Source organism: Tachysurus fulvidraco, chromosome 20, assembly GCF_022655615.1.
Source record: "Tachysurus fulvidraco isolate hzauxx_2018 chromosome 20, HZAU_PFXX_2.0, whole genome shotgun sequence".
In the NCBI taxonomy this organism is placed as follows: Eukaryota; Metazoa; Chordata; class Actinopteri; order Siluriformes; family Bagridae; genus Tachysurus; species Tachysurus fulvidraco.
Genome location: NC_062537.1, coordinates 4,851,864 through 4,873,737, shown reverse-complemented (window position 1 = coordinate 4,873,737; position 21,874 = coordinate 4,851,864). Strand labels below are relative to the sequence as shown.

At 37.9% G+C, this 21,874-nt stretch overlaps 2 protein-coding genes across 5 annotated transcripts; both read right to left on the bottom strand.

The window, feature by feature from the left end:
- Positions 1 to 1,296: 1,296 nt before the first annotated feature.
- LOC113638307 (spindlin-Z) lies at positions 1,297 to 11,584 on the bottom strand. 4 transcript variants are annotated; one of them, XM_027139349.2, is made up of 7 exons: positions 11,126 to 11,291; positions 11,005 to 11,013; positions 6,639 to 6,903; positions 6,485 to 6,533; positions 5,923 to 6,173; positions 4,647 to 4,880; positions 1,297 to 4,425 (listed from the first exon to the last, which is right to left on the bottom strand). In XM_027139349.2, the coding sequence occupies exons 3-7, from the start codon at positions 6,688 to 6,690 to the stop codon at positions 4,226 to 4,228; spliced, it is 786 nt and encodes a 261-aa protein (XP_026995150.1). In that variant the 5' UTR covers positions 6,691 to 6,903; positions 11,005 to 11,013; positions 11,126 to 11,291; the 3' UTR covers positions 1,297 to 4,225. The 4 variants fall into 4 exon arrangements, with proteins under 4 accessions (XP_026995150.1, XP_026995145.1, XP_026995149.1 ...); XM_027139344.2 differs by lacking the exons at positions 11,005 to 11,013; positions 11,126 to 11,291 and adding an exon at positions 11,442 to 11,584; XM_027139348.2 differs by lacking the exon at positions 11,005 to 11,013.
- Positions 11,456 to 21,750, bottom strand: zmp:0000001301 (acyl-CoA-binding domain-containing protein 6). Its single transcript, XM_047804470.1, has 18 exons — positions 21,215 to 21,750; positions 21,059 to 21,131; positions 20,921 to 20,954; positions 20,751 to 20,829; positions 20,583 to 20,671; positions 20,142 to 20,288; positions 19,852 to 19,903; positions 18,038 to 18,138; positions 17,408 to 17,493; positions 17,214 to 17,295; positions 16,755 to 16,840; positions 15,963 to 16,050; positions 15,826 to 15,874; positions 15,549 to 15,636; positions 14,522 to 14,622; positions 14,211 to 14,295; positions 13,915 to 14,019; positions 11,456 to 13,017 (listed from the first exon to the last, which is right to left on the bottom strand). The coding sequence occupies exons 1-18, from the start codon at positions 21,355 to 21,357 to the stop codon at positions 12,913 to 12,915; spliced, it is 1,593 nt and encodes a 530-aa protein (XP_047660426.1). The 5' UTR covers positions 21,358 to 21,750; the 3' UTR covers positions 11,456 to 12,912.
- Positions 21,751 to 21,874: the final 124 nt, after the last annotated feature.

Here is a 21,874-nt window from a genome sequence, read left to right as displayed (position 1 = left end):
AAAAAAGTAGTTTGAACCGCAGCATCAACTGTAGCTCTGCTGAAGTTGAAGTTGAGGACAAGGGCAGGTTGACTGCTCACAGTAATGCTGGTTGGTTCCATGTGATACTTGGTACTGATATCTAAAGGAGTCCACACTTCGTTGAAGCATCAATAAGTATCAATAAGTGCTTGGAGTAGATCGAGTTCAGCACAGGTCAAAGCTATGAATTAACTATTTAGCTATAAATTTTAAATAATGAAGAAGGGAAAAGAATTTGGCACTGAAAATTTACCCATGATGTTTACTCAAACATGAATGAAACTGTTTCACAAGACAAGTATAAAGGTCGGGTCAGACGCCGCCTGAAACAGGGATCGACCCCGGGTCTCCACAGTAGTCTTGATCGCCTACATTACAAAGAATCAGACCCAAGTAAGAGATAAAAACCAAGCACTGCTTTAAAAAACATAAAACAAAACTTGAACATGGAACCGAATGCAATAAATGAAACAAAGGAAAAATGGGTAACGAAAAGACGATCACATAGATAACAGCGCCACACCGTGCTGCACAAAGACAGCATTAACTAATTAACACACACATACACACACTCTCTCTCTCTCTCTCCCTCTCTCATATGCACACACAAATTGTCTGGAAAAGGCCCAAACTTCCAAAAAGAAAAAAAAAAAAAAATCAGGTGGGAATTTTGCCTAAAGTCATCATGTAAAATAAGGAAAAAGAATCCAAGGACAGTTTAAATTTTAATATTAAATATACGTCACCCACAATAACGTAGTTTTTAACAAGACACGGTCATAGGTCTCATAAAGCAGATTTAAAACCAGCTGCCATTTGTCCTCATGTTGGCTGTTACTTTTCTTTCTTTTGCATCATCCAGAAACTCTTACAGTCTTATGGTGTCAGTGTGGGTGCAGGTTTTCATTGCAACCAATCAGAAGCCACACACAAGTCTACTGATAGCTAAGATCATCTGATTAAACAGGTGGAATCTGTTAGAGCTGCTTCTTAACTGGTATGAAACCCACACTGGTTCTTTTTATCAGATAAGTCTTGACACCCCTGATCTATAGTGTAAAAGGAGTCCCTCGTCCCTGTGACCACCTCGTTACGATGTCCACCCATTTATACACTCATTAGTCTGCACTCACTAGAGAAGCCATTATTAGAAACTTACATGATGATAACCTTTTTTTTTGTTAAAACAAAAGGGATTTTTCTTTGGGACAGGAATTTTTTCTTAAAAATAAATAAATAAATAAATAAATTAATAATAATAATAATACACTCATATCGAATTTCACATGAAGTTTTATTTTTTTATCTTATAAGGATAGACTTACATAATAATTATAAAAATTACTTACAGAATTAAGTAACAGGTTTTAAAATGTGTTTATACTTCTAAATGCAAATAAAATGAGCTATCTACAATGTTTAGAAAAAGAAAATGCCGTCCGATAGAAGCCGTAGAAGCGAAGAACATGAAGTCTATACATGTAATCTGTGACAATCATCAAATTGCACTTTTTCTCCTTTTTTTCTTTTTTTTTCTTCTTTTTTCTTTAAACAAAGTCATCAAAGAGCATCAGCATCTCAAAGGGATCATAATGAGTTTGTGTTCTTCTCACTGTGTGCGCTGAGAAGGAAAACACCCACCCAAAACAAACAAACAAAAAAAAACAAACAAAAAAAACAAAATTAAAACCACTTTCCCTTTCTCTTACTTCCAAATGTACAAAGTCGTATTAGATATGTATGAGATTCAGTATGCAATTTCACACACAGACCCACACGCATGTGCGCATGTACACAACTCCTATACAGGATTCTTAGCGACAACTGGAGCTGATCTCCTCCTGGATTATTTTCACGCTTGTACGGTTTGACGTGTCGAGTCGATATGATCCCTCAAATGCTGTGTAACACTGGTACTTTGCCCTTCAGTTGGCACGCCACATAACACCAGTGCATTTGATCTGATAGAGCGTAGTAATAAAAATAAAACACTTTCATTTTAGAAATGGGTGAGAAGCTTAAATAATAATAACAAAACAAAACAAAAAAATAATAATCTGATTCTCACAATCAAGCACAATAAACTTTGTTTTAGGAAACAAAGAACTGAAAGAAAAGACGGGTACACATGCATCACACTGACGTACACTTACAACTCTACTCGTATCATGCAAAAAAAGAATGGCCTAGCATTCATAGTTTTTTTTCTTTTAAAACCTTTTTTTTTTCTCCGTTTGAATTTCCCACGTTGACCGAACATCAAACACGGTACAATACTACAGTAGGTAAGTGTAAAGAAAAGGCTGAACCGTCCAACTGAGCGTCCCGTTTTGCATAATAACACGTTCGTATGCCACTCCTGAAACAAGTCTGTGATGTAACGCAAAGCTGCGATGGTTGCTGAAAGGTGCATACGATTTTTTCTTACAGTTTTCCCGAATGCTAATGAATCACAATGGGTTAATGGACAACCGGTTCCTTTTTTTTTTTTTTTTGTGTCATCGTTTTGTGTTTTCCCCCCCACTCTCTTTTATTTGGTAAGCTAAGCGTTAAGGTCGTACGGTTAAACAGCTGTGACATCATTTCCACTGTTTATGGTTGAAATAAAGCCATCGTGTGTATCAAAAGTGACAAGAGTTGTCTTGTCCTTGTTATTTCGTTTCTTTTTAAATATATGGTGTTTACGATTTCGGACTGTGGATGAACACTGCTTGAAATGAACAGGTCTAGCGTTCTAGGCTGAACAGATACTTGTGAAGAGGGGGGAAAAAAAGAGAGAGAAATGGAGAGAGAGAGAGAGAGAGAGAGAGAGAGAGAAAAAAGAGAAGTCATGAGGTAATGACTAACATATGTGGCTGTATGTGTAACTTTAAACATTGTAACATTCCTGAGGAGAGAAAACCCCTCAGGTCAACATACGCACACACACACATACACACACAAACACAAACCTCTATAAGGGACGTAAAAAAGAATTCTAAAAAGCAGACGAGGCACAAACGCTTCGACGTTTAAAAAAACCCAAACAATCTCAATAGGCTAACTGTGTGAGAAGCTATTTGTTGATGGAATAGGATTAGAATGGGTTGCCATGTACTACCTGAATACTTAAAACTTATTATTGCCGTTTTCTTAGTATTGTTAATCTTCAGTCAATAGTCGTCTAAGAATATTTGGCCAATGTTTCCACGTCTGTTCGTTCAGAACACAAAGGAAGTGGAAATCGAACCATTGGACCTGTGTTGTAGTGAAATAAAACACAGTGCTAAAGAAAATGAAGACGATTAGGAGCCATCCACGAAACAGCATGGAATACAAATCGCAAAACACATTTAAAACACAGTTACGAAGGCATCGATGAGCCAAGTACTATATAACCGATTCTGTTCGCTTTTTCTTTTTCTTTTTAAACGAATACTTAAAAATGGCTTTCAGAGAAGTGGCTGAATTTTGTAATCATGTAGATTTTTAAAAAGAAAATAACCAAGTGCTCCGATATGTCGCTGAGACGAAAAATACATTAGTGCTTACGATAACCGAGAGACCATGGAATAATGTGGAATCGATCATTCAAGAAACAACAACAAATGAACGAACAAACAAACAAAAACAAAAACCACAGCATGGAAGAAGCTGGTGAGCAAAACTACAAATGCGAATCATCTATCAAACAGATGAGTAAAATTTGTAGTAGGTGTGGGTTTGTTGGGAGTAACTGAGACTTTCATCCGTTCTTGTGGTGTGCTATATGGTTGAACATCGTAGCGAATGAAATCTTTAGCGTTAAAGGCCGAGTCTCTCAGTCATCAAAGTGCCCGAATTTTAAAAGCGGAGAAGCGGAGGCTGACCTCAGATTCTCCCGTTCACGAGTGGAAATGATGTACGCCTGTTATTCAACAGGAATGAGCAACTTTTTAAAAAAAAATAAAAATAAAAAATGTAGACAATATAAACATGTAGCTACTTTTGTTTAGGGAATAACATGTCAAAACAACACCTATCCCTTTCGTGTGGAAACGAGGGAAAAAACAAACAAACACTTAACTAGTGGCAATCCAAGGCTCCAGTGAAATATCCATCACCAATACACATCTCCGTTAGGATGGTGCAAAGAAACGTTCCGTGAGGACTTTTGGCAGAGTTTGTGAATCCCATCCGTAGACAATCTCATCCCGGGCTTCCTGGACCTCCTTTCTTTTCCCGCCTACGACGTTTTCACCAAGTCGTACACGTAAATGTGAAAATCGTCGTCAAACTTGATGAAATAGACGGAGGGCTTGGCCTCCACCTGGTGTATGACCATGCCAGTCCGTTTGGAGCCGTCCTCTTTGGCGTACTCCACTTGCTTTCCGACGAGGCTGTCCACCACCTCTCCGGGCTCGCGCTCCGCGGGGGGAGAATCGTCTGAAAGCGTAAATGACAAAATGACGTTACGTGGAATGCACCATTCAACGTGACAAGGGTTTGAAAAGGTCAGAGAATCTTCTGGAAGTTTCCGTCAACGACTATTTGCTTCTAGATTTTAATATCTCTCAAGCAAAATGTAAATACACTCGGCTTGAGCTTCTCTCTTCAGTACGGGTTAGAAATTTGAATAGGACTAGGAAAAAAAAAAAAAAACTCACTCGAATCTGGCATGATCCTCAAGTCTCCGTCCTTGTAGTCGTCAAGCAGCTGATACATGTAGAGAACTGGGTCCTTTTCATAAGTGATATAAAACCATGTGTTCATAATAGGGGCACGAGCCAACACCATGCCCCGCCACTCGTCCTTCGAGCCTTCCTCCGTCTCGAACATGTGCTCCACTGCCTTGCCTATCATCGTGTCAGCCAGATGTGCGTCGCTGATGCGCGTGGAAGCTGGGACGAGGATGAGGGGGGAAAAGAAAAATGAATGAATGGGATCCAGAAATGCATGGTTAAAGAAAATAAACTAAAAACAGTCTATAATTTCTGTACGATCTGTATTGACATTAAGAGAGAGAAAAAAAAATCTGTCACGTTGAGTTTTGCAGCTCAGGTTTCCTTAAATCAGGTTGAGTAACAAATTATTAATTCATCAGATAACACACTGGGGAATTAAAAGCTTCGACCTAATTACTTGGTTGCTAGAAGGATAATTAGCTCTTTAGGTGCACGAACTCGGGAGTGAAAGAAAAGCCGACACTGGAGACTCCTTCCATCGGTGTTAAATGAGCAAGACAGCACAGGAATATACAATAATATTTGCCTGGATGTTGTTCGGGGGATCAGCGTTCTAGCAATGGGTTTCATTTGTCCCGGGTTCGAGACTTTGCTAATTCAGTATTATTGAGATATGTTGAACCTATATTCATTTAGATTTACAATACCAAATCTCTGTTCAAAGCCATTTTTGATTCATTTCCTTTTATCCAGACAGAATGTTTGTGATTCAGAAATAAAAAGTCTTTTCAGTCATAATTTGTGTTCATTAAAATTTGCATTTTGAATCAAAATGAATCGGAGCATGAAGCCGGTACCGTGAATCAAAACGTGACCGGGGTATGTTCTTAGTCTCAGTGTATATTAGTTACAGCGTCTGGGTCCATCACACCACCATGAAAAGTGTTATGTTTGTACACACATGCCACAGGAAGTTTCAAGGGCATAGTCAAGGGTATAGAGTAAGAACAGGAAAATTAACACCACCATGATGACCAGCATATCTGCAGGTTTCCCAATGTGTCTGTTATCATTTGCTTCCTTTTTGTATATATATATATATATATTTTTTTTTGTAAATATTTTATTTGTTAATACAAATTCTCTGTTCGTTTTGAATCACAAATCTGTATTTTGTAACATCCCTATTCCACATGTCTGGAAAGAAAATAGAAAAAACAACAACAAAAAAACAACAACATACAAAATCAAGGCGTACCTACACGGTCCGGCAAGACTTCCAGCCCCTGCACTCGCTCGTCCTTGTGCAGCTCCAGGCCGTATACGCAGTCGAACCCATCGTACTTGATTAGATAGAGGGACGGGTTGACCGGCACTTGGTCTAACACCGTGCCCTTCCACTGGGAAGCTGCTCCGCTGCCTTCCTTCCAGATGTGCTGTATGCGGCAACCCACTATGTTTCGCCGGGGCTGGGACACTTTGGTGGGCCCCACGCTGCTTTTGTGTTTTCTGTATGAATGAACATGTTGAAATGCCTAGACAGCAAGTCACTGCAAAAAGGCTTTCTGCTTTTAATTCGAGACGTTTCACAGCGTTGACTATGCTACAAAAATCCGCTGTGACCTTGAGAGATTATGTCAGGAGCCAAAACAAATGAACCACACCAATAAGCCCAGACGGCATTAAATCAGTTTTAGTAAGTATTGCATTTTAAAGTCTGTTCAGACTCGACCGGTCACGACTTAAAGCACTCGGCAATGAGGCTAAACAAAGTCTCGTTTAAATTGTAAATCGGATGTCTCCATGGTTGAGGAACTTACTTGTGGGAATTCTTTTTCTTCATCATATTTGCAGAGACTCCGGCATGTCCTTAAACGGTAAAATCATGCAGAGACACAATGTTGTTAGCAAAAACAACCCTGTGAGAAGTAGACTGTATACACACAAAACAAAAGACATCACGCAAAACTGTACCTGCATCAGCTCTGGATCTCTGGCCTGCGTTCTTCCCGAATGGGGTCTTCATTCATCTGGATGTAGGGGAGCAGCCTTGCTGCCAAACTAGGGTGAAAATATGACTTCGAATTTGTCTAAAAGGGGGGACAAAGGTGTGGTGAAAAACTGGAAAAATGCTGGCAGGTAATCCAATAGTCCGACCTGGTGTTATCAGCAGCCCACTCAGGGCTCTGGCAGGTGATAGTTATCCAGGCTCTTACTTTTGTAGAAGGGCTTTTAAAACCTATGAAAACAAGGGAAAAAAAAGAGAAGCAGATTTATTCTTCTAAACCTTCAAACAGGTATCACAGTGTTTCTCTGCCAGCTTTATTCATATGTAGACAAAGCTCTGGGGGGGTCAAATCAGCCTACATGTCAGCTAGAGAGGATTTTTCAGCCATAATGCCTAGCAGATGTCTCTGGTTGCGTTCCAAACTTGGAAATTGATTTTTAATTGAACTGACATGTAAACTCATAACAGTGTGCCTTGTACATCGGTCTTGAGCATACAAACATACGGAGAGTCTGAGAAATTTGATCGGATATGCATTCAAAATAGACACGTTAGAGTTTGTTCTGCTGAACCTGAAGGACATGAATTATAAATCAAAGAGAAGCAGGTGTAGGAATTCCAAATAAAACAACCTTCCGCAAACCTCTAAATCTATTACAATAAAATTATCACCTGGCTAGCTGAGACGCAATGCTTCAATACTGTAGCAGGGGGGAAAAAAAAAGATGTTCAGGGGAGAGAAATAATGCTATTGGAGAAAAGATTACTTTACTTGTCACAAGATAACTTTCACCCTAGGTTCAGGAATTCCGATCAGATTCTAAAATACGCAGCATCACGACTTGTTCAGTTCCAGCATGGAATGCGAACCGTGCTAGAAACTTAACCCGAAAACTGCCGGCGCAAAGGTGTAAATTTACCACAGTATCTAGTCGCTGAAAGCACTGGAGAACAAGGCTGAAGTATATTGTGTGCTTAACCACATGTAGGTGTAAATAAGATCTCCGTCTCACGTATTTCTACACGTATTTCGCTACTCTATGTCATCAGATATGAGCCTGATGTTACTGTGTGCTACAGAACCGTTTACCAAGATAAAACACCAGGCGACATCGTGTCCCCAGCAGACTAGACAAACCATTCTTGGTGTCCTATTCATACTTGCATACTCATGTCCTGCTCTAGATTGTTCTGGAGTACTAACACCGTGTACTGACCAGGATTCCTAGAACAGTTATCGTTTGGTAGTGTGTTAGTGGGTATGTTTCCAGTGCTAGTAAATATGTACGAATGTAGCGCAAGAGTTTTCAGTGTGAGATGCAGATGACGGTGATCATGAACCGCGGAAAGTTACAAACAGTAACGCAGCTCATCATGGAAATTGTTCAGAGTTACAGTTTGGCTTAGAAAGTGTTTTTAATCCACCAGAAATTATTCAGGCGAGCATGTGAACAATGGAATTTGTGAAGCGTGTAAGTAAAGCCAAGTATATTTCAAAGAACAACTTTAGCATGCAATAAGCCCAATATGCCCTTGTTTACTTTTCCTCATGGTTCAGCACAGATCACTGAGCCAACCAAGCTAGCTAGCTTTCCGTCTTGCTGTATGGCATCATAGATTTTTGCATGGACTCAGTGAGATGCTGCACAGCTGGCTTCAAATCAAATCAAATGCTGGACATTTTTTTTTTAAAAATCATGCATTTGCTTGTGTCAGTTACTATATAAACGAGTATATGCAGGACTTCTTGCTTTTTTGGAGAAGGAAATTGCATCAGATCACAATGCCGCTGGGGCCAGTTCTGCTCCTGAAATCTACAGTCGTGTTTAGTCGGTCCCTCAGGCTTCCCGGGGCTCGTCTAACAAACCTCAGCTGGTAAAATGTGATAATAATGGGAAAATGGTGAGCGGGCTCTACAATACGAAGCGGCGACAGGGAGTTAACCAGCAGATCAAATGCAAGGTTATCTCTTGGGCTCTTCTATGTTATTGCCTTAATAAAAGTAAACCAGACTAATGCTGTTCTAATGAGAGGGCAGCGCTCATTGCCAGACCCTTTCAGATTACCTGTAACACTTGGCTCATGATATATACAAAGGGTGACCAGATCAGGTAAAATGGCGAGTAAACTCATTACTGCTGAAAGGTAACGTGTTTGAATGAAACAACTCGACGATAGCCAGGTGTGCAGAATAATGACACAAATATCATCTGATTACTATGTAAAGTAGAAACCTTGAGAGGGAAAACACACGATGACACTGTATGAAGCAGAGATATTCTTGATTTTTCCATCCAGAAGCTGACTTTCCTACAACACATTCTGTAAAGTTGTATCCCTCATTCACCATGGCAATTTGCCAAGGCTAGGAATTGTAATTACCATGTACGTTACCGTGGCTAGAAACAATTTTCCTACTTGATTGCTTAAAAATGTAATAAGAAAATGGAAGGTACTTGGTCTTGAATATTCTCGTGGCAGAAAATAATAAGGGCTGACACACTGGAGACCCCTTCCATGAAACAGTAAATAAATATCTGCCTCCACCAATCAACAATTATACAGGACCAGAGACATTTTAGGTCTTTAATTAACAGTGAGGAGAACTAGTATGTTACTAATGAAGGCCTGTGGTGATCATCATGCCAATCATCATATTGTACAGTTTTTCCAGCCATAAACTCCCAGTGAAATGGATGGATGGTGATGCATTTCCTTTTGAAACATGAAGTCAGAGTCATGACACGTTGAAGTGCTTGACTGACATACACAACAGATGACAATTTTTACTTCAAATCCTCCACAAATCTAAACGTCTCTGAAATTGGGATAGCAAACTGTCTAAACACAGAGAAAAGCGAAGGATTTAACAAAAGGCTTTTTCAACCTATGAAGAGATGTGGTAGCCTAGTGGTTAAGGTGTTGGACTACTGACAGGAAAGGTCGCGAGTTGGAATCCCAGGTCTACCAAGCTGCCACTGCTGGGTCCCTGAGAAAAGCCCTTAACCCTCAATTGCTCAGTTGTATAAATTGTAAGTCTGGATAAAGGTGTTTGCTAAATGCCAGTAATGTAAACGGAAATGTATCCGTCATTGCCAGATTCGCCCACGTCTGTCTGCTTAATAAAGACCACCTAGAAGTTAAGATGCTCAGTGTTACTAAAGTACATGTTCGCACCTGTGACTTATTCTTACTGATGTGAGATTGGGATATTTTGTCACTGAGCAGTTGGTAAAACAGTCACACGAAAAGTCACATAACCACCATCTTGGAAATGAATAAGCCCCCCCCCTTATAACTGCCCCCCCCTTATAACTGCCCCCCCCTATAACTGGCTTCTACTCTACCACAAGACACGCCCAACCAAGGGGCGTGGCCTATAGGTACAAGAAAGCATTTCATTACAAGAACACAAGACCATCAAAATAAATAAATAGAAATATTACAAATAATACATATAATAAATAAATAAATAACTCTAAAATGGTATCCAGGAGCCCAATTATGAATCGAAGAAAGTAAAAAAAGTGCATTTTTGGACAAATTTAGGTCTAGTGAAAAATCCATTAGGTCTTGGAACAAACCGGGGACATTACTGGCAGCTGGTACAGTTAGATTTAGTTCCACATGAAGGTGTGTATTAGTGCTAATTGATCCATTAGGGCTGTAAAGGTGCCCTACAAACGCGTTCATCACAAATACAAATGAAGCGGCGCGGCACGGCGGCCCCCGCCCCCTTACACACACACACACACACACACACACACACACACTAAACATAACACACACACGCTTCCTTCCCCCGATTCATGCCTCGTCTGCAACCCGAACCTATTCTTTCAGACTGATGAGGTTTCAGACAGACACTTTTACATTTCAAATGAGCTAAAGGACAGTGAACAGCACAGAACGACCAGTTCACCGGAGCAGCTTTCTGCAAAAAAAAAATGTAAAAGTGGCCAGATTTCAGTCAGCTGACAAGCAAAAACGTCATTTTTATCACTTAAACACAATCTACGGAACACAGCACTGAAAACCATCTAACAGAGATATACACATAAATAAAGTTAGCTAGCTTTCTGAACGACCGTTAACGCGACAAGCTACAATCATTTCGCTATGCTAATACATACACCATGTAACAAGTAATAAGGAAATGTTTGTTTTTTTGCACAATACAAGATTTTTATCATTACCTATAATCGATAAATCAATATCTGGCTTGTCAAAAAAAAAAAAACTATATAGACTAGATATAGACAAGCAATAACCGAACATTCAGCAAAAAAAAAATATGCTAAGCAAAAAACGAAGCTAAATACATCAGCTAACCTTTATCGTCTGCAGAGGTCGTAATTATCCCAGGAGAGGAGAAAATACGGTTAGGAAGATATATATATATATATATATTTTTTTTTTTAAAAAAGGGCCGTAAAGCAGGCAAAACACAAACCTATGCATCTAAAATCACAAACGTTAGCCAGGCGGCTAGCTCCTGTGAGCAGTGAACGATGTCAGCCATGTTTGCTTGGCTATTATTTACAATCCCCGCAGCAGCCGAACAAAGGAGGGACTGTAAAAAGCGACGCTGCCTGTCTGACAAGAAACACACTTCAAATGAACACAGAAAATGTCTCGAAAGGGAAAGAAAAGAAAAAAAAAACCCGCCTCCATTCAGCCTTACAGAGCCGTGAAAAACCCGTGTCGTTGTGTTTCACAGTTCTCACCAAGCAACAACCGTCTTCATGTTTGGTGATATGTCAGCTTACCCCCTTTTTTTTTAGTGTGAATTTATAGCATGCTACGGAAAAATTTCCTCTCCTGCTCTCTGAATCCAGCAGCAGCCGTTTTGATGAGCTCAACTGCGGCCGAGACTTCCCCCTAGCTCCCTCCCTCTCACTCACTCACTCTGCCAAATAGTGCTCCTCCCTCAGAAGGTAGTCTCTGCCGCGCGGAACCCGGACTTCCTGCACGATAGTGAGCGCCTGTACAGTTTCCATCTTTTTTTTCACCCTCTGCTTTCAACTTGAGGGCAAAATTTGTGTGTCTGCGCAGACAATGCGACAAGGATGAGGTTAAAAAAATGTGTATGGTTTTGTTTAGAATCAATAAATCACGTTAGATTAAAAAAACAACAAAAACAAAACAAAAAAACATTCATGACTATGTGTACTGCACTGAATACATTATCTCTATGTTAAAACCAGGAGAATGTCTTTTCAGTTAGGATGTAGGTGTATTCAGGCCAGGGGTGCTATAGGGTGGCAGATGTTCCCACCACAACTCTGACTCTGAAGTCAGTAATGCATAAACATTATCATCGTACTGCATTTTCTGTGCATATTTCCTTTAGATTTCTTTAAATCCTGGACTGTCCTCAGGAGTCAATGAGTTTGTGTCTGTGACCTGCAATATACATGATGCCCAGTGTTTCCCGGATAGGCTCCAGATCTACCGGGACCCTGACCCGAAAGCCGTTTTATTCAGACCTGTTATAGTAACATCGAGCATGCTTACAAACCATAGAAAACACAACTGATCCCTATACCCATGTTTAATACACAGTGTAATAAATGCGAATACACCCATTGACAAAGAATTAAATATTGAAATGATAATTAGCCCAAAAAAAGCTTCTGATATGATATATTATATGTTACAAAATATTATTAAACTGATAGCAGAATAGACCTGGGATACTCATCAGAACAAAAAAGTCGAGCTTATGGACAGGCATGCCTAAGCTTTTATTATATTTCATGCAATAATCCAGGCTTAATCAGTAAATTACTTAAATTTCAAACATGATCTTATCAGAAATGATCAGATTAATAGCTGTTTTATCTACATTCTTTAAGATAAAGACAACAACAAAGGAAAGGCAATAGGCTTCACAAACCTATTTATATTCGACAACACATGATTTTAAATCAATTAAATTAATCAATCCATTTTCTAGTATTTGTTTCTTCTGGCTCTCAGTTCTAAATGTCTGCATTTTTCTTGCTTAGTCAAATTAGCTGTTTTTATTTTTTTAGTCACATAATTCCATCTGTCTCTGTCTGTAGGACAGAAGCTAAATGGTAATTATGGAAATATACTATCCACATATGCATTTCTGCAATGGTCCATATCGACGGCACGGCCCGTGAGCGAGCTTTGACATTGAAGAAGTGCGATGGAAAACAAAAAAACTCGGCCCCCTCTCCCCTCCTTCCGGTTGCCATAGAGACAGTGTCTTCACATGCCTTTGAACTGCTGCATAATGGACAGGAGGTGCTCGCTGCGTTTTTGGATGTTGCACTGCTCTTCTTTCAGCTTCTCCTGCTCATGGAGCACTTCCTCCTGCAGAGAATGGATGGGCAGAGTTTGCATTATTGTCGTGCTGCCATACTGGAATCTATGGCTAAGTCTGAATTGTACTTGTATGATGTGAATGCATCTTTCACTCGAGAAATGATTGATGGTGATTGCTAATCCCTCGAGATTATGACTTCTAAACTGTATTCAATAACTACTAGGACCATTTTTCTCAAGGCTTTGTTTACTTGAAGTCAACTTTAGAATGTATTAAAAAGACAAACGCATGCAATGATTTTTAAAAAAATTCAGGATTGTGTAGTATAAAGTTTATTTAAACAGATTTAATTACTGATTTCAAAATGTCATGATTTCCAAAACCAAATTAATATCATATTTCGTGTTCCCAGAAGAGCACAACATATCCTGGGATGTCTAACCAGGCTGAATACACTGGAAAATTTCTAGGTTATATCCTTAGGTGTGGCATGTGCACTGTTCTCTTCGATTCAGACCACAGACCTCGATAGGACTCTAAATTTGGAAATTTCCAAATTAAACATGCCCCACATTGATTTCTCGGTTTAATTAAATTTAACAAAGCTATAACCATATGGCAGAGGCAATACAGTTTTGTCCTAAAATATACTTTTGTTATTATAAAATGCCCAGGGATTAAAATCTGCAAAATAGCCCTAAAGCAACAATGACCTCATATGCATAGATTTAAATTTTGGCCAAAAATATCATTTAATTTGATTAATTTGAATGAAAAAAAGGAAAATTTAGTTTTTTAATTGAGGATGAATGAAGTCGTGTTTCCAACTGTTTATGTGGGAAACAGAAATTATTATATGTGGCTTTACTTCCTAGTAAGGCACTCGGATGTATAAATAGCACATGGACACAGTGTGTGGTGAGTAACAGTTTGTGGTCACATACCCTGAGTTTGCACAGCTCCTTCCTCTCCTTGTCATTCTCTTCAGCCCGAGCTCTTAGCCAAGCCTCATTCTGAAGTCTGTGTCTCTCTAGCATGTCTTGAATTTCCTGTCAAACCAGAGTCGCAAATGCTGTTTTTTTTTTAATAGCATCAAACACCACACATCTGTTTTTAGTAGGTTTTAGGTCAATCTGTTTCTGAGGCCATTTTTTCCTGATGCTCAGCTCCGTTGCCTGACCTCAGCTGTGTATCTTGTGCTAATAAATCCTTGACAGGGCCACAAATAAATGTGACGCACCTGGCTCTGTTTCTGATGATATTCATTGATGGCCTGTCTCTCACAACGCAGCACTTCCACTGCTTCTGACAGATCAGACTTTTCTCTGAAGAATAAAAAAAGTGGATTTATTTCCACAGTTTGTTTTGCGAGTGGACATGTGTATTAATCCTCTGCCAGTCTGGCACACAGATGAAGCTTTTATCAAAATCAGCAATTTCTCAAACATCACTAAAAGTGTCTTCACGTCATCATCGGTTTAATCCTTTCAATGTCAGATTCAGTTTTCTTGCATTTTTTTTTTTGCATGTGTATTCGAATCTTTTCAGTACCTGTCTAGTTTTTGGAACTGCTCGTCTAAAATGGCAAAAGCTTTATGGAACAGTGTCAGTGCTTCACCTCGAACTGTGGAGAAATCTTGATAAGCTGTGGGCTGAACAGAACAAAGACATTGACAAAATCCTGAAATAATCTATCATCTATCATCAAATTGCTTCATTTTCTGATCTATTAATACATGATGTGGAATTGATGTGATTCAGTTCGTTCACAGAATACAATTAAAATTTTTAGCATCGTTATTGCAGAGTAGCATATGGTGAAAAATGGTGAGCTGATATGTAGGGCAGCTTGGGAAATTTAATTTATAAAAAAAAAAATGTTGACATTTAGTACACTGTATAGTTTGGAAAGGTAATTTTTTTTCCTGAACTGAAATATTTACTTCGGTCTGATTAGAACACTCCAAGACCTAGATGATCTAATAGATATTTATTGGTTTAATTTGCATTTAATATAATAATGATTTCAAATACATATTACTGACAATCTTTATATCAGGCCTTTTTTTACCCCAGATTATTATTTTTAATATTATCTTGAGCTGACAGGCTATAAAAAGGAAATACTACTACTTTTTCTACAGTAAATTTTTTAATAATTTTTGTTGCATATAGTTGATTATATTACAATTGTCTCATTACCTGAGGTAAAAGTCACAGGCATAAACTTCTAATTATGGTTCTTGCATTCAGCTGTACTGAAATAATCATTGACTTATATGGACTGATTAGCTAGCAAGTTTTCTTTTAGCAGACTGACGGTGTTTGTTAAACTGGCTCCACTGTGTCCAGGAAGAGGCAAAACAATGTCCAAATGCAGACTAAATAAAAGTTCCATGTTGTTTTGGTTAAATCTTGTATATTCATGCTTTCTTAAAGTCAAGTCTTCGAGGTATAGTACAAGCAGAAAACTTTATTTTGATCTGCATTTTTTTTTAAACCACCACACACTGGAATCATATAATAAATACATTTTGTCAAAAAAAACGTCTGGAAAAAGCTGTCATGAAGAAATCACCTGTGCTGACCCGGTTCTCTCGATCCTCATGGCCACTGGCGTCTCACTCAGCTCATACCTCACATTGGGAACCTTCGTCGGCACAAAGCTGAAGAAATAAGCATGCGATGTGGATTTACATAACGGAAAATGTCAGATGAAACTGAGAATGAAACCCCTCCATTTTGAGGAAATTTGCCTTGTGTAAAGTTTCAGCTAATGATGTAGTATTGTGTTTTGGTTTGAATATGACTAATCTCTGACGTTAACAACGTGGTCTAAATGTGAAGGCACTCACCTGTTACTAACACCCTGAAGCCCAAATTCAGACAGAATCTCCTTCATCACTGTAACAAATACAGGTAAAGATAAGAAGATGGTTAGGTTTGATTTCTTCATCCATCTTCAGACATTGCAAAAGCATAACTGTTTTACCGGGTTGTCTCTCTGATGGGTTGATTAATTTCATTATCTTCAGGTCATTAAATTCCTGTTCTTCATTTCTGCCTCCAAACACATACATCTAAAATAAACCACACATACAGTATATGGTGTCAACTATGCAAAGGCCAAGAGGAAGTGAATTCAAAACTACTGGATAATAATATTCTATATTATACCTCAGTGCTGATGAATTCTTGAATCTAACCCATCAGATTCATTGTGTTGGTGGTGTTGATTCTTTATCTATAACAGCTGGAGAGTTTATACTTAGAATATGTGGTTGTTTCTATAGTAACGTCTCATTAAGGGTAAATCCATGATCTAAGTCTAATAATAAATGGAATAAAAATTGTTTTATTTAACAAAGCAAAATTGTTGAGAAGTTTAATTAATGTTTATAGAAGGAGTCTCCAGGGTCAGAAAGTACTTTGTAATCATCAGTAAGGTCTCTCCCTTGGCTTTTCACACTGTGCTTAAACCCTTGGTTATTGACAATCGAAACCCCACCTTTAACCCCGGGTAGAGGAAACGTATTTGAGAAGCAGTGTTAGCACTTACAAAAGTGTGCTCTGAAGTAGCACTATGTTAACTGCATAGTTTAGAAATGAAATGCCTGTAATCATTGGCAAGTTATTGTGGATATAAGCTGAATAACAAACTTGGTAGTTATCCACTTTGGGAAGAGTGACTTTGCCCAGCGCTCAGACGCATCACACCCTGTTGTGTGTTTTATTCCTTGCTAAACACACACATGCACTCACACAGACAAACACACATACATACGTGACTATGAATAATAAAGGCTGCATGGCCGTGACGTCTAGCCGGAGGAATCCCCACATACAGAGGTACCTTCCATTTCATCTTTGCTGATAAAAAAAGGAGTTAATTGTGTTACACATGTGGATTTTAGACACTTCACGTGATGTGCTCCTCTAATGCATGAGTTTTTATTCTTTCTAGATATACATTTATTCTGCACCATTCTTTGTAAACTTTAGAGACTGTTGTGTGTGAAAATCCCAGAAGATCAGAAGTTTTAGAAATTTCTCAACACAGATCATCTGGCACCAAAAACCATATCATGGTAACGTCACAGAGTTCACACATTTTCCCCATAAATATGTTTATGTATCTATCTATCTATCTATCTATCTATCTATCTGTTTATATATTTACATGTAATCATATCGTTTTTAAATTTTATTTCCATAAATGAAATAAGAGTGTATCTGTGTTTACCCAGACTCAGCTTGTGAATTTCATTGGTCGATGAAATTTTTCCATCTGAGCTTTGGATCATCCCCCCGAACATATAAATATCCTGTGATAGACAAACAGTTGTGTGTTATGAATTCAATGACCAGCTTTGATCACCTGGACAAAGAAAGGCAGACCATTTACGTGATTGGTTGCTTTAGATTGTATTTTCTGACCTTGTCACGGTGAGCTGTGAAGGTCTGACCAGTGCAGGACAACGGCGACTCGCCCTTTACCTCGCATTTCTGCCATGTCAGGGTCTCTAAGGAAGGAGGGAGATTTCTCTACTCAGATTTTTTGCATATTCAAAATGCATTGAAACAAATGTTCTCTGAGCTTGAGTATATTGTGAAGAGGATTCCTGGGATGAGGACAGGACAGAATTTATGATTACAACAGATGTATTGTATGTCAGATATAAGGCCTGGCCAGGACTGAAAGACTTTATTATATTATAGGCAATTTTATTCATTTCAGATTCAGATTCGATTCAGAAAGGTTGTAGCAAAACAAAATATGGAAATGTTCCAAAGGTAAAAAAAATCATTCAATTAAGAGTCTTTATATTATTTGTTTACACTTTTTGTTATTAATTATATAATTAATTATTCATTTTTGTTTGTATGTTTGCTTTAAAATGGTTTGTTACCTAAAGGAAATCACAAAGACGAGTAACAAGAACAGAGAGCTCCAGGTGAAGAAGCAGAAAGTTTAATACACCGTTTAATATGAGAAAGTGAGAAAAAAGTGGTCTTTTGAAACATATTGCATATACTGAAATACTTTTCCCAAATAGAGCAATTTACCTATATTTAGGACATGAATGTCTTTGTAGTAGGATCCATCTGCTTCACATCCCCCAAACAAGAAGATCTGCTCATTGACAACAGCACACGTGTGGTTATATCTGTGAAAGAAACACTCGTATCAGAGCTGCATGAATGCAGTGGGAGAGGCTGAAAGCGGGATACTAAAACCCTGAGCCAAATCCAGACAAAAAGGCCTGATGAAAAATAGACGGCTCCGTTTTCAAACAGGGTCGCTGAAGAAAATGATCCCTGCTACCAAAACACCATGGCAACAGCCTGCGCATGCTGTACCGTCGACACATATTCAGCCTGATCAAAATCTTTTTTTGTCTTTTATTCCGAAGAAAAAAAAATTGCACTGCATCGTAAATTCACTTGCATCTTTTATATGCATATTTTACATGGAAACATGAAAATACTTTCACATTCAAGATACATATATTAACCATAAATATTATATATAAATCTATCTATCTATCTATCTATCTATCTATCTATCTATCTATCTATCTATCTATCTATCTATCTATCTATCTATCTATCTATCTATCTATCTATCTATCTATCTATATAACTCCACCCACTTAGCAGTTAGCATGCTAACTAGTATTGCTATTAGCAAGAACAATCCCGTTGAATTGCACTTGACAATTTAGCTGACCGAAACCTGTATTGTAACATTATAAAGATGCAGAATTGTCATACTGATTTTCAAGAGTGTTTTTGTTGTCTCACTTTTCTCTGTAATAAAGTTTTTAATGCATTGCTAGGAAAGTTAGCATGTTTGGCATTTTAAACTAATAGGACATTGTGCTGATTAAAAGCCAGGTGATAACTATATATAAAAATGCTGTCTTGTTTTCTTGTTCTCCACTTAATTTATTATACTGTATTAACATTTTTAAAGCTTTACAGAGACTTAATTTTTCTGCTGGATCGACATTGCTGATTCTGTATCTAGTCAGTAATAAATTACGTCTCATGGATCGTGCTTTGTTGTCTATCATATTGTGTTTATTCTTATTCTTATTCTTTTTATTAAAATTAGAATGATTGGCTGTGCTGGGCACTTGAGATTATTGTACAAGGTACAACTTAGAAACCATGAAAATTGCTTACATATACAATTGCTATTATAGCTTTAGTGCATGCGTTTTGTACTCAAGTCTTCATTACTGAACAGCTAATAAGTTCAACAAATTTTACTTCATGTTATAACTAGAATGAAGTTCATGGTTACATGGATGTACTATTTAATATTAACCATATGGTACACAGATATAGAAGGGAAATTATTTATAATTACACAATTCTGTGTCATGCAGATGACCATGATGTTCCCTTTTGAGTCTTGAGTTTCCTTTTTTTTTTGCTCGTTAGGGATGAAATTATAAATTGAAAATTAATATTATCTATTTCTGTAAAGCTGCATTGTGACAATGACCATTGTTAAAAGCAAATGAACTGAATTACTGACAGACTGAAATAAGGGCAGAGTAAAAGGGTGTTGGTGTGTATCTATATAATGATTAACAAAAGATCATGACACAGTTTCCCAAATGAGTTTTCTCAAATGCTTAATAAGCTTGGGCTGAGATTATTATTTTTTTTCTAGATATTTTTCCAGTTTATTTGTCCTAGTAAGCTTTAAAAAACCATACCTGCTAAAATTACAAGTAAACTTGATGGTGCAATCCCAGTGACAAGAAAATTTAGAGTTTAATATCCTGGTTTATTATTTTTGTTTTGTTTTCTTTTAATCATCTTATAACCTTGATCCCTAGCCCTAATGTTAAAAAATATGACATTACCTTGCAGATGGTGGAGTCCCGCTTGTTTTGATAGGCGTCCAAATCAATGACACTAAAAGAAGTTTAATGGAAGTGTGCTTAGTAAAAGGTCTGCTATATATTTAAAGATATTATAAGTCTATAAAACTGATACGTATACTACTGCCATTGCAAAATGTCTTTCAAGAAGCAGTATGTGACTGAAGCAATAACTGTGTCTGATTATATGACGTTCTATAATAAGTAGTTCAAGAACTAGACCATACAGCCCATCTAGATCCCATCTTTGACTGTATCAATATGCTGCAGACCTGTGTTGAACATCATAAGGTCATCTCTAGGTGTTCCCTCCAGAATTCCACCATAGATGTAGATATTATCCCCTAAAGCTGCTGAGCTGTGTCTGAGAGTCTTCAGCGCCACACCACCGGTGTTCAGCTTTTCCCATTTCAATGTAACTAAGTGAGTGAGGAAACATTTGTAGCGTTACAATGTCTGCCTATAACGCAATACTTTTATGCACTTTAAATCAAACCCTTCAATTATTTTATTAGACCACCATTAGAATTTTGTGAATTTAACTCATTAACGAACGACACCTCACGTTTTTTTGTGACAATGTCCATTGTTAAATTTTCAAAAACATGCAGAAATGGAGAACTCCTGGACTGCATTTATTCAGTAAGCTTCAGAAATAAATGGATATTAAATAAATGGATACTTAAAAATATTAATAAAACTTAAATGCTTACCAACGTCGAAGCAGTAAACTCCTGGAAGACATTCTTTTGCTTCAGCATAGCAGGAGCCTCCAAATAAGTACAGTTTTCCTTTAACAACACTGTAAAGAACAGCCAGCCAGCTTAACACACTCACATGAAAATATTATTTTTTCTTTTTCTTTAATTCTTTTTGTTTACCAAAGTGAGTGGCCTTCTCTTGCAAGTGGTATAACTCCATTCTGAGGCATCATCTCCCATGTTATACCTGAGGGTGAAACTTTAAAAAAAAACAAAACAAGGAAAGAGGTATTAATAATAATTCACGAATTTTAAATATGTAAACCTAATATATGCATACAAAGGCATACCTGTAATCATGTAGAAATCGTTTAAATATTCAGGCTGGAAAGTGAATCAAATGAAACTAAGGTTGTCATTGTCTATAATAGATAGATGACATTGAAGCATTTTTTTATTTTATTATTAAGGCTACTGATATTACACACCACAGAATTTGCATTTGAGACGCCTCCATGCAAGAATGCAATATTTCCTGCCACAGCAAATGCATGACCAGCTCTGAAAGTACAAATGTTCGATTGCACGTATCTGTATTTAAATTTGCATTAGGAGTATCAAGATTAAAGATTAGAGTACCTCACCTCGGGCTGGGTGGCATTCCTTTAGTGTCCTTTTCAACCCAGTGTCCACTTGCTAGAGCCATTTTAAGCAATGAATGAATTTTGTTGTGTACAAAATTGATTAAAGTCTGAATCATATAGACAGTAGAAAGCGAGTCCAACATGCATCCATGTCCCACTACCAGTCCTGGTAGCTGATAGGAACATATTCATCCAGCTGTAAGATGAGGAAAGCCGTCGCCTAGTGATTGAGGTAAACAAGGTTCTCCGTTCATCATGCAGGCAGGTGTTCAGTGAGATGACTGTTTAAACGTGCTGTGGTAAGGTTTACACAGCCATAACCATCCAGCTCAGTAAATCGTTAGAATATTAAATGTTAAAAGGTTTTGTGTGTGTGTGTCATAAGGGTGTTAGGGTGATTGTATGTAGGTGGTTACCAGCAGTGAAATAAAACTGTCCCAAAAGATCATCTTACTTTAGTGTGGCCTAAATTCATAACATTGATACTTTCTCTGAGTTTGACTTCTGTAGGATCTACAATTGATCTCCGATACCACAGTTGTTCAATCTCAACAGTTATTCATGACGGTGCTATTTTAAAAATCAAACCTGCTTTGTTTTCTTTAAAGCTATTAAGAGCTTTGTGAAAAAGCATTAGGGGGTGGGATGGTGCCTGGGGTG